Source organism: Lynx rufus, unplaced genomic scaffold (assembly GCF_022079265.1).
Source record: "Lynx rufus isolate CCGP_SWC_20201006 ecotype Redwood Valley unplaced genomic scaffold, mLynRuf1.p SCAF_9, whole genome shotgun sequence".
NCBI lineage: Eukaryota > Metazoa > Chordata > Mammalia > Carnivora > Felidae > Lynx > Lynx rufus.
Window position 1 is genome coordinate 110,490,737 of NW_025814897.1, and position 13,064 is coordinate 110,503,800.

At 41.8% G+C, this 13,064-nt stretch overlaps 1 protein-coding gene across 3 annotated transcripts in view; it reads left to right on the forward strand.

The window, feature by feature from the left end:
* KDM2A (lysine demethylase 2A) overlaps window positions 1–13,064 on the forward strand; it is a 113,798-nt gene that overhangs the window by 81,373 nt on the left and 19,361 nt on the right. For all 3 annotated transcript variants that reach the window (XM_047071524.1, XM_047071523.1, XM_047071522.1), the window contains 2 exons: window positions 4,269–4,395; window positions 7,742–8,136. In XM_047071524.1, coding sequence (XP_046927480.1) covers window positions 4,269–4,395; window positions 7,742–8,136 — 522 coding nt within the window. The remainder of the gene's footprint in view (window positions 1–4,268; window positions 4,396–7,741; window positions 8,137–13,064) is intronic.

Genomic DNA, 13,064 nt, shown 5'->3' on the forward strand with positions numbered 1-13,064 from the left:
ATTCTTAAACTTTTTGGCAGATTAAAAAAAATAATAAGATAAAACAGAGGGGGAGGCAAACCATAAGAGATTCTTAAATACAGAGAACAAACTGAGTGTTGCTGGAGGGGTGGTGGGTGGGGGGAGGTGGGTTAAATGGGTGACGGGCATTAAAGAAGGCACTTTTCTGAGCACTGGGTGTCCTATGTAAGAGATGAATCACTGGGCTCTACTCCTAAAGCCAAAACTATAGTGTATGTTAACTAACTTGAATATTAAAAAAAAAAAAAGAAAAGAAAAGAAAGAGAGAGAAAGAACTTTTTTAGCAGATTTGAAAGTTTGCAAAGTTAAATTTAAAAAAATCACAATTTGGGATGCCTAGGTGGCTCAGCCGGCTAAGCATCCGTTGATTTTGGCTGAGGTCATGACCTCACAGTAGTGAGACTGAGCCCCACATTGGGCTCTGAGCTAAGTGTGGAGCCTGCTTAAGATTCCGTCTCTCCTTTCTCTGTCCCTCCTCTGCTTGCTCTCTCCCTAAAAATAAATAAATAAATAATCACAATTAGTGAAGACGTTACAATTTTTAGAAGGAATAGTCATTGACCTGTTTACTGCGAACATGATCAGTTAGCTATTTTGGTGCCTATTTTGAAATATTTATTTTGGTTAGGAGCTATTACACACAACAGTGGTATTGTTCGTGTTCTAGGGATTGCTCTACTTGAATTAAGAAGATACAGTGCTTTTAAAATAAATTTTATAAAAGTAAATTTCTGCTTATTAAGAGTAATGAGGGGTTCCTGGGTGGCTCAGTCAGTTGAGCATCCAACTTCAGCTCAGGTCATGATCTCACAGATCATGGGTTTGAGCCCCATGTCGGGCTGTCAGCATAGAGCCTGGAGCCTGCCTCGGATTCTGGGTCTCCCTCTCTCTCTGACCCTCCCTGCTCTCACTCAGTCTGTTTCTCTCTCTCTGAAAAATAAACAAACATTAAAAAAAAAAAAGTAAACTACAAAAAATAATTAGTAAGTTTGAAATTATAATAATAGTAAAAATAGTTAACGTTAAAATGTTTCAAAATTATGTAATTTCACAGAATACTCTTATTTAACTCCAAATTATTCTGAGGTAATACCACTTATCTACTGTAAGAATCTGAAAATTAGTTTTTAGAAAGTACTCCCCTTTTCTGGCTAAAAATTATTATACCCATGATTTATTTTTTTTTTTTTTTTAATTTTTTTTTTTTCAACGTTTATTTATTTTTCGGACAGAGAGAGACAGAGCATGAACGGGGGAGGGGCAGAGAGAGAGGGAGACACAGAATCGGAAACAGGCTCCAGGCTCTGAGCCATCAGCCCAGAGCCTGATGCGGGGCTCGAACTCACGGACCGCGAGATCGTGACCTGGCTGAAGTCGGACGCTTAACCGGCTGCGCCACCCAGGCGCCCCTATACCCATGATTGAATTGCTTAGTTGCTCAGTTTGAGGGAAGAAAGGGAGAATATGTATATATTCAGTGGCATAGGTGAAATGAGGTACCTTACCTTCACATGGAGTTTCTTACAGACTGTTAAACTTGTAATAACTGATCTTGATTTACCTATCTAATTTTCTAAGACTTTGTTTTTTGTTTATGAAAAAAATGTCAAATTTCAGTCTAACCACCATATTATTCCATTTTTCCTAAGTATAGCTTAATTCTTTCATTCTCAATAAGGAACTCCTCTGTGTTTCTATAAAATTTCATTGAGTCCCTGCATATGTATGTACAAAGCAATTATTTTTTTATTGCTTTCTACGCCAACCTTTTATGTGCCAATACCAGCTGGTATCCAGTTAATATATTACCTTACAAAAATGCAGTGTGTTGTAAATTTAAGACAATGTTTTTGGTTTCTTTTGCCATGCCAGTGTGGAAATACCATACTATTTACACGAGTGCTGAGGGGCACCTGGGTGGCTCAGTTGGTTAAGCATCCAACTTTGGCTTAGGTCATGATCTCATGGTTTGTGAGTTCAAGCCCCACATTGGTTTCTCTGGTGTCAGCACAGAGCCTGCTTCAGATTCTCTGTCCCCACTGTCTATCTGCTCCTTCCCCGCTCATTCTCTCTCTCTCTCTCTGTCTCTCCCTCCCTCCCTCCCTCCTTCTCTCCCTCTCTCCCTCTCTCTCCTCTCTAAATAAATAAACTTTAAATAAACTTGAATGCTGATAATTATTCCACTGGTGGCACTGAAAAGCTCAATTCTGTAAGGTGGATTTTTTAAAAACTCTCTCCCTGCCCCACAAAAAATTTTAGCCCAGTCTTAGAAACTGATATACTCTGTAGTATCTGGCAACATAGATAAAATATGAGGCAAGTTGGGTATGTGATATCTTGGCTGTTATTAATGCAGTCTGATGAGTTCCAAGTAAAAAATCAAAAGTTTAATGATCTACTATATATTACCTTTTTTTTTTTTACTGTCAGTATTAGCTTTCAACAGAGTCCCAGAGGGCTGTAGAATTTTGGGTTGTCCTGAACGTTTAATAAAGACCCTTCCAGAAAGGTGTTAATACCTGTAAAAGGTGAGCAGAGAGGCCCGTGTATTATATTTAACTTGGGGGCATCTAGTGCCTGTTAATTCTTGTGGTCCCCCTCCCACACCTTACCAAAAGTAAATTAGTTTGACCTTCTTTTAAGCTCTTATTTATTTTTCAGTAGGCTTTAGGCCCAATGTGGGGCCTGAGCTCACAACCCTGAGATCAAGAGTTGTGTGCTCTACTGACTGAGCGAGCCAGGCACCCCCAATTTGACTTTTAAATAAAGGAGGAAAACCTCTTCTAGTTGTTAAAACTGTAGTTGCTTAAGAGACCTCGATTCAGGGGCACCTGAGTGGCTCAGTTGGTTAAGCATTCGGCTCTTGATCTCAGCTCAGGTCTTGATCTCAGGGTTGTGAGTTCAGGCCCTCCATGTTGGGCTCTGCGTTGGGCGTGAAGCCTACTTAGAGAGAGAGAGAGAGAGATTCAGAGCCTGGCTCCTCTGAATTGGAAACCTAATGAAAGGTACATACCTCTCCTGCCTTGCAATGAGGAAAGTAATCTCCTCATTCCACAGTCCTGCTCCATGACCTAGTGAAGGATTTTAAAAGTGGCCTGGCATCCAGATTTCCTTGATTCAGGAATGCTGCCTGACGCGGAGCTTTGAAAAGGAGATGAGAACGTACTCAGGAGTTGAATATTCAAAACAATCTTAGAAGTATCGTACGGCTTATCCTTTTGAAAGATGTCCTCTCTAAAAGATGATGGCAAAATATATATAGGTTAGTCCCCATTGTTGATCTTCCTTACTGGTTAATCCATGCTGATTTGCCTTTTCTTTGACTATGCTAGATCTAAAGGGCAGTTCTTTTTATTATTATTCAGCTGGAATAATTTCATGCTACTTCTGGAGGACATGAAAAAAAAAAAAAAAGACAATGGCTGATTAGGCCATGTGGAACAGTAATCTTATTTGTGGACTTGCCCTTTTGGCAGACTACAAAGTACCGTACAGACAAGCTGAGAGTTGATGGTGGGAAAAATACTGTCTTGTGTCCTAGACTAGACAAAGCTTGAGAATGAGTCTCTAATTATACTTTTCTATAACTTCAACTCATGTCCTGTTTTCCATTAGATTCTTTGTTTCCTGGTCTTCTGATTGAGGTTAAAACTGTAGTGAAGGCAAGACTGCTTGGCACGCCTTTATGTCCTAAGAACCCTGAAACCATTTTCTCAAGTATATTGTGTCTTACTCTAACACTTTACTCCCTGTCCCACAACTTTTTTTTTTTTTTTTAAGAGAGAGAGTGTGAGAGCCAGGGAGAAGGGGCATTGGAGAGAGAGAAAGGGAGGGAGGGAGGGAGGGAGGGAGAGAGAGAGAGAGAGAATGAATCTCAAGCAGGCTCCACGCCCAATGCAGAGCCCGACATGGGGCTTGATCTCACAAGCCTGGGAACATAACCTCAGCCAAAACCAAGAATTGGCTGCTCAACCCAGGCGCCCCCACAACTTCTTTTGATGCTTTCCCAAGACACCTTCTTGGTGGTTCTGAGATACCTTTTAATTTCTAGTGATTGTTTCCCAAGACCAACATTTTTCAGGTTGTCAGATCCACTTAGATTCTTGTTCCAATTGCCACCCTACATTTCAGGTTGACGAGAGAGCATTTTTCCTGGGTTAATCTTTGCAGTGATTCAGTTTGTCTTACTCTCTTTCCTTGAAAATTGTTATCAGCTTGCTTTTTCTCATTGTTTTGTTCCCATGCAGGTTCCAAATAAGTTCCGCTATCCATTCTACTATGAGATGTGTTGGTACGTGTTGGAGCGCTATGTATACTGCATAACCAACCGCTCCCACCTAACTAAGGAATTTCAAAAAGAGTCCCTCAGTATGGGTAAGTGTTCTGCCTACGTGAACTTACCTGCTTGGGTCTACAAAATTCATTCGTTGAAGCTGAATGTTGTTTACAGCTGATCTCTTACCCAGATGTGAATTATTAGGCAAAATGAAATATCTGGATCTCCTCTTTGTCTGAGTTGTTAGTACCTTAGCTCCTTAAGAAAGATGATCACTTTTCTGCTGTGTTTTATTGTATAAAGAGTGGTCTTTGGCAAAGTAAAAACTAAGAACACGCCATCATACTAACTCTTACTGTATTCCAGGCACTTTACTAAGCAGTGTATATATATTAAATTCTAATCATTATTGATGAGGGTAGGTATTATTATCTCATTTTACAGATGGTGGCATTTAAGTTTCAAGGAGATTAAAAAACTTGATCTGTGATCTTATAGTTAATAAGTGGGAAATAATAATAACGGTTAATAAGTGGGGAAGGTACAGTTTGAATCAGATTGGTAAGACTCTACAATCTATATCCTTAACTTCTGTGCTTTAATGTTTCCCCAACTTCTATCAAGAGAAATATTTTATTGGATGGCAAGATACTTTGTTTTTCTCCTGACTCTCACTGATATTGGCAGCTTCAAAACTGAGAACAGTGGATGTGATTAGACAAGAGTACTTTCGTTTTCTTTCTTGATTTTTTTAAATGTTTGTTTATTTACTTTGAGAGAGAGGGAGAGAGAAAATCCCAAGCAGGGTTTTTGCTGTCAGCATGGAGCCTGACATGGGGCTTGATCCCAGGAACCATGAGATCATAACCTGAGCCGAAATCAAGAGCCAGACACTTAACCAACTGAGCCACCCAGATGCCCCAGGATACTTTCAGTTGTACATTTTTAGGCTGTTCTATACCCTAAGGTGCAGAGGAACCAACACTGTAATATCTTGTGGTCATATGTTTCATGGAATCTTCAATCTAAACCAGATATTTTTGGGGCGCCTGGGTGGCTCAGTCAGTTGAGTGTCCGACTTCAGCTCAGGTCATGATCTCGCAGTTTGTGAGTTCGAGCCCCGCATCGGGCTCTGTGCTGATGAGCCTGGAGCCTGCTTCGGATTCTGTCTCCCTCTCTGTCCCCCCACTCGTGTGCACTCTCTCTCTCTCTCTCAAAAATAAATAAACATTAAGAAAAAAAAAAAAACTGGGGCGCCTGGGTGGCGCAGTCGGTTAAGCGTCCGACATCAGCCAGGTCACGATCTCACGGTCCGTGAGTTCGAGCCCCGCGTCAGTCTCTGGGCTGATGGCTCAGAGCCTGGAGCCTGTTTCCGATTCTGTGTCTCCCTCTCTCTCTGCCCCTCCCCCGTTCATGCTGTGTCTCTCTCTGTCCCAAAAATAAATAAACGTTGAAAAAAAAAAATTTTTTTAAAAAAAAAAAAAAACAAAACTAAACCAGATATATTTTTTCTTTGAGGGTTGTTTATATTCTTGTTTGAAAATAAAAAATGGTCGAGTACATGAAAGCAGGATACAGAATTGTGTATGTAGCATAATCCCAGTGCAACTATAGTCGTGCACATATGTGTCAAAAAAGATGGAAAGAAAATACACATCAGTTGTTGAGTTATCTGAGGGCAGAGGGATAAGGGATGACTTCTTTGCACCATCCTATATTTTCTAAATTATGATTATTTTTATTATTTTAATGTTTGTTTATTTTTGAGAGAGAGAGCATATGCACAGGAGAATCTGAAGCAGGCTGCAGGCTCTGAGCTCTCAGTGCAGAGCCCGATGTGGGGCTTGAACCCATGATCCGTGAAATCGTGACCTGAGCTGAAGTCAGACCTTAACTGACTGAGCCACCCAGGCGCCCCTGTTTTCTAAATTATTACTAGTAAACATACATTACTTTTTTTCCCTTTGGATTGGCTAATTAATTCTTATAGGGTATTTTTAATGTTTATTTTTGAGAGAGAATGTGCACAGGTGCATGCGCACATGAGTGGGGAAGGGGCGGGGGGGGCGGGGGGCAGAGGATCCAAAGCGGGCTCTGTGCTGACAGCTCAGAGCTTGGAGCCTGTTTCAGATTCTGTGTCTCCCTCTTTCTCTCTCCTCCACCGCTCATGCTCTGTCTCTCTCTCCTCAAAAATAAACGTTAAAAAAAAAATTTTTTTTTAAGTTATTTATTTTTGAGAGAGAGCATGTGCGAGTTGGGGAGAGGTGGAGAGAGAGAAAATCCCAAGCAGGCTCCGCACTGCCAGCACAGAGGCTAAGGCGGGGCTCAAACCCATGAACCACAGGACCATGACCTGAGCAGAAGTTAGATGCTCAACTGACTGAGCCACCCGGGTGCCCCCCCTTTTTTAACTTTTTATTCAAATTCCAGTTACTTAACATGCCTGGACGATATAGTGATTCAACTCTTCCATATAGCACCCGGTGCTCATCTCAAAAAGCACACTGCTTAATCCCCATCACCTTTTTTAACTCATCCCCTCACCCACCTCCCCTTTGGTAACTAGCTATCAGTTTGTTCTCTGTAGTTAGGGTCTGTTTCTTGTATTACTTTCATAACAAAGAACCAATTCACATTTAACAATATTTCTTTCACTAAAACTTTTGACTGTCAAAAATCTTCCCTTTAAAAAATACTCAGCGTGTGGGGTGCCCAGGTGGCTCAGTCGGTTAAGCATCCGACTTCAGCTCAGGTCATGATCTCACGGTTTGTGAGTTTGAGCCCTGCATCGGACTCTGTGCTGACAGCTCAGAGTCTGGAGCCTGCTTCGGATTCTGTGTCTCCCTCTCTCTCTACCCCTTCCCCCCCCGCAAAGTAAATAAACATTAAAAAATTAAAAAGAAATACTCACTTTGTTAGCCATATTGACAGGATTCAATTCCAAAGTTTAATTTTATGGCAAAACTTTCAATAAAACTGCTTTTTAGGGGCACCTGGGTGACTCAATCAGCTAAGCCTCCAACTCTTGATTTCATCTCAGGTCATGATCTCACAGATTTGTGAGTTCGAGCCCAGCATTGGGCTCGGCACTGACAGTTGAGAACCTGTTTGGGATTCTGTCTGTCTGTCTGTCTGTCTCTCTCTCTCTCTCTCTCTCTCTGCCCTTACTTACCCCACTCACATGTGCATGTGTGCGCACTCTCTCTCTCTCTCAAAATAAACTTGATTAAAAAAAACTGTAAGTATATGCTTCATGATATCTGCCTTTTTGAAGAAAAGTTAATGAAATCATAATCCCAAATTTCAGTTTGGACTTGAAACTAATTTACAGCCATTTTCAGCTGACTTTTTATAACCTCAGGGCCCCTTCCATGCTACCTGTTCCTCTTGTTGATCACACAGTCAAGTGGCATGTTCTTACTATATTTTTTTTCTTGCTGGCAGATTTGGAGTTAAATGGGTTGGAATCTGGAAATGGGGATGAGGAAGCAGTGGATCGAGAACCAAGGCGCCTGAGCAGTAGGCGCTCTGTCCTCACTAGCCCCGTAGCCAATGGGGTCAACCTGGACTATGACGGACTGGGCAAAACCTGCCGAAGTCTTCCAAGTCTGAAGAAAAGTTTGTCGGGGGACTCATCCTCTGACTCTAGCCGGGGCTCCCACAATGGCCAAGTGTGGGATCCCCAGTGTAGCCCCCGAAAGGACAGGCAGGTGCATCTGACCCATTTTGAGCTTGAAGGCCTTCGCTGTCTTGTAGATAAGTTGGAGTCTCTGCCACTGCACAAGAAATGCGTCCCCACAGGGATAGAAGATGAAGATGCTCTTATTGCCGACGTAAAGGTAAGGTCGGTTATGTCGCATGACAGCCCCTGGTCTGGCTGGGGGCAGGCAGTCGCTCAGTTCTGAGAGAGAAAGTACAGGAATTCTGGATAATCTGCGGCTCATTCAGAAAGACATTCATGTGTACCTGTGTGTGCTGCATGGTGCTTCAGTTCTCAGGGCGAGGCTAAGTCCCTGTTGTGAAAACACTGACTTCTGTATGTTCAGTTAGGACTTAAATTTAGTCTTAAAAACAGAGATTTCAGACTGATTGTAAAAATAAAGAAGAGCCTAATCTAAGAAAGTATTTGTATTAGGAAATATTACTTAATCAAGTTACCCTCAGATAAAGAGGCCTGTTTCAGAACAAAAGTGGCCAATAGCAATCTCCAGCAGCCTCCGCCCAAGCAGATGAGAGAGAAGCTTTGCTGTGCTGGGGGTGCTGATAGGCTTTGCATATTTAGTTTCACACTTACCTACTAGTAAGACCAAAAAAAAAAAAAAAAAAAAAATACATTGGGACAGCTTCTGAGAAAGTGTCATTGTAAACATAATCTGTCCTGGGGCACCTGGCTGGCTCAGTCTCTGGAGTGTGCAACTCTTGATCTCGGAGTTGTGAGTTTGAGCCCCATGTTGGGTGTAGAGATTTAAAAAAAACCAAAAGACATAATCTATCCTATTGCTATATCCAGTTTCTTCATGTTATATATTTTTCTTTTTCAAGAGGTCTCCCAGTATCAGTATTTTCAGAGCCTAGCCCACCCCTCATGCATTGATCTCAAAGAAATTAGCTTATTTTTAAGGAATCCAGATTTCAGCTGTCTAAATTGGAGGAAGTTCTTTTAAGTCTTTCCTCACAAGTTACCATTAACATGAACACCAAAAAGTATAAACCTGGAAATATCAATTTTCTTTTTAAAATCATCATTTGGAACTACATCTTGGGTGCAAGGCCTGGGAATGTGTAGTAGAAAGCTAGTTCACAATTAGTAATTAAGTATTTATTTTTAAACCCTGTCAGATTATCTTAAGCCACAGAAGAATTTATATTGAATAATTTTATGTGACCCTAAGGAATATAGGCTGAATATCTGAGTATGTCTTTTCCATTCCTGATTCCTGATTCATGTTTTTCCTTGGCCGCTGCTACGGTCTGAAGTGCTTCTGCAAGCACCTCAGGAAGAATTCCACAGTCTGGGATAGGACCTGAACTGTTTTTTTTTCTCTTTTGTTTTTCTTTTTACAATAGACTTTTACATTGTATCTTGTTGTTTATGCATCAGTGAAAGGGTGAAAAAATAAAGAGGCTTAAAAAAGTGGTAGCCTGGTTAGATTGGTCCTCTCCAATGGTGATAGAAGCAGGACAGTTGATTTTTTTTTTTTTTTAATGTTTGTTTATTTTTGAGAGAGACAGAGACAGAATGCGAGTGTGTTAGGGACAGAGAGGGAGACACAGAATCTGAAGCAGGCTCCGGGCTCCGAGCTGTCAGCACAGAGCCCGACACGGGGCTCGAACTCACGAGCTGTGAGATCATGATCTGAGCCAAAGTTGGACGCTCAGCCAACGGAGCCACCCAGGTGCCCCAAGAGTTGATTTTTCAGTTTGGTTTTACAAGGTTTGTTCTAGAAGACACAGGTGGCATCATCGTGGCTTATATTTAGGGGAGGAAATGACAAAGTTCTAGATAAATGTGGTCCTATTTCTATAATGATTAATGTGCAGCAAAACAAACTTAGTCATACTTTTCCAGACTCACAAACTAGATCCCAAACTCACTTTCCCCCCTTGAGTGAGCAAAGGACATACACAGTTTTTCTTTTCCATTATGATAGGACATATCTATTAATACTTCCTGAGAGTTCGAGTGTAACATCTTTTTTTTTTCCTCAGAAGTTTTTTTTATGTGGCTATTCCATAGATACATTTAGGAACCATTAAATTAACTTGCCTGTAGGATCCCTGAAAAGAAAGATTTCTAAGTTTATAGCTCACAGTCTTTTGGCCTGGGTGTCTGTATTTCTGAATCGTGAAAAAGAATAGTTATCTTCTCAGTCCTATGGGATTTGACTCCATTGACTCCAGTTATAGGAAGCCTTATTGTAATCCCCTAGTCAGCTGTACAAGGTCAAGTGTCATAATAGAGATACACAAACTCCCATAACTGTTAAATAAAGATACTTGAGGCAGAGTGGCAGGGGAAAATGTAGAAAATTTTGGGTCAAATACTAAGCAGAGTAAAAGTATGCAGCGGGAAGGGGGGAAATGAGTTAAAAAGAGGTATCTAAAGAGGGCTCTTAGCATTATGAAAAGTGTCTAGAGAGAGCTTCCTTGTGTTTGTCAGGAATCGTGAAAAACATGGCTGCCACCCCGAGCTCAGTCAGAGTGGCACAGAGACCAGAGCCTGAGGAAGGAGTGGTCAGCGGGATGACTAGGAGACTGACAGTGTTTGAATTCTTCCTGCAGGGGCTTGTCTGCACCTTGTTTTGCTTGCCTGATACCATAGTTAAAATGCAGCTGATAGCAGAAGACAACAGACTTAGATACCAGCTATGCAGGTAGTTTAACTTAAGATCAAATGGATTCATTATTCCTGAATTTGACCATTTATACTTAATCTGAGCTTCAGATAATAGTGAATATAGATCTTGAATACTTTGAGAATCTGAACATCACCCAAAAGAAAAGAAGCTGTGCATTGGGTAGGTGCCATCACCGCACAGCTGGAGACTGCAGTGCTAGAGAGCTTGGTGCTTGTAGCATAGAAGCCTACACTGCAGTGGAGGACAGCAGCAAGCCGAGTTTACTCTTCCTGCAGAGAGAGGGATTGTTTCTTGTTGCAGCCTGTGTGGCTCTTAGGAAGAACTAGCAGAAGAGATGAGAGCTCTACGGTTATATATCCCTGGAAGAAAAGTCCATTTTAGTGTTGGGGGGGGTGGGGGAAGGACTTTGAAGATTCTAAAATATTAAATTCTGCATTGTTAAAGAAAGATCGGGGCACTTGAGTGGCTCAGGTCATGATCTCAGGGTTCGTGGGTTCGAGCCCCACGTCAGGCCCTGTGCTGACAGCTCGGAATCTGGAGCCTGCTTCGGATTCTGTGTCTCCCTCCCTCTCTCTCTGCACCTCCCCCAGGCATGTTCGTTCATTCCTTCTCTCTCTCTCTCTTTCTCAAAAATAAACATTAAAAATTAAAAAACAGAGAAAGAAAGAAAATAGAATATAAAGTTGGGAGGGGATTAGATAAAAAAAAGGGGGGGGGGCATTAAAAACTGTTGACCTGGGGCACCTGGGTGGCTCAGTCTGTTGAGCATGTTGAGTGTCCAAGTCGTGATTTTGGCTCAGGTCATGTTCTTCTCACAGTCTGAGGGATCAAGCCCCAAGTCACGCTCCTTGCTGAGCATTGAGCTGGCCTGGGATTGATTCATATTCATTCATATTCTCTCTCTCTCTCTCTCTTTCTCTCTCTCTCTCTCTCTCTCTCTCTCTCTCTCTCTCTCTCCCCCTCCCTCCCTCCCTCCCTCCCTCTCTCTCTCTCTCTCCCTCTTCCTCCCTCTCTCCCCTCCTCTCCCCTCCCCTCCCTCCCTCCCTCTCTCTCCCTCTTTCCCTCTGTTCCTGAGCCCCTCCCCCACTCCTTGCACTCTTTCTCTCTCTCTCTCTCTCTCTCTCTCTCTGGAAAAAAAAAAAAAGACAGGACTTAGAGCAGTGTCAGTAATACAGTCCCATTAAAGTGAGAGAAAATCTCTGTGCATTGCAGCAGTGCTGGAGAAAGGGACATGCCAACTGCTGACAGTGGGTCGCAGAAAGGTGGTAGGAATCAGCCTGAAGACTGAGTTTTTAATCAGAATTTATTGTTTTGTATTTATTTTGGTCATAAAGGAGCTCTTAATATATATACATACATAAAAAGTTTTTAATATATCAATGTATTTGGCTGCCCAACTCAGTGAAACAAATTCAGTGTTGTATACGTATTTACTTTCCTGTTTTCTCTAAGATATTTTGATAAGCTGGGCAAACATGTGACTTGTGGTCAAGATACTAGATCTATGAAAGCTTGTTTTCTCCTCTGTAAAATAACATCTACCTCAATGGGGCTGTTGTGAAATTTAATGATAATGTTAGTAAATATTTAATAAACTATATCACTATTACAGAAAAAAATCAGATGTCACAAATCTGTGAATAATGCCTGCCTACTCTGTGCCAGAACCGGGCTGAGTGTTGGGGTAAATATGCACACATGCTGTGGATGAGGCCCTCGAGGGTCTTGCAAGTCAGTGGTGGAGCAGGCATTTCAATAGGCTGAGAAAGTAAGTGCATCCTAGGTTTACAGGTACCATGCATGCCATTAGAGTGCTGCCTGAACACTGAGAAGCTGGGTGTGGATTCTGTCCTGAGGGAAGGAAGTGCCAGTCTTCTTAACTCAGAAGTTAAGGGGGCACCTGGCTGGCTCAGTAGGTAGAGCGTGTGGCTCTTGATCTTGGGATTGTGAGTTTGAGCCCCACGTTGGTTGTAGAGAGATTGCTTATGAACAAACAAACAAACAAACAAACAGACTTCTAATATGGGCTCCTGGGTGGCTGAGTGGATTGAGCGTCTGACTCTTGATTCCGGCTGAGGTCCTGATCCCCGGGTCATGGGATGGAGCCCTGAGTCTGGTTCCATGCTGAGTGTGAAGCCTGCTTGGGATTCTCTCTCCCTCTCCCTTTGCCCCTTTCTCCCACTCATTCTCTCTTTAAAAAAAAAAAAAAAAGAAAAGAAAAAGTTAATAAACTTTCCTGTTAGATGATAAAACAGTATATAAATGACGCTCAGTTTATGAATTCTAGAATTGTTCTTTGTGGTGCAATAGGCTACTACTGCTGCTCTGAACTAAGATCCTAACATTTTATTTTGTAACCATGATCTAAAATTTTACACTCGGCTCTCTCTCAGGAGTATGATGGAACC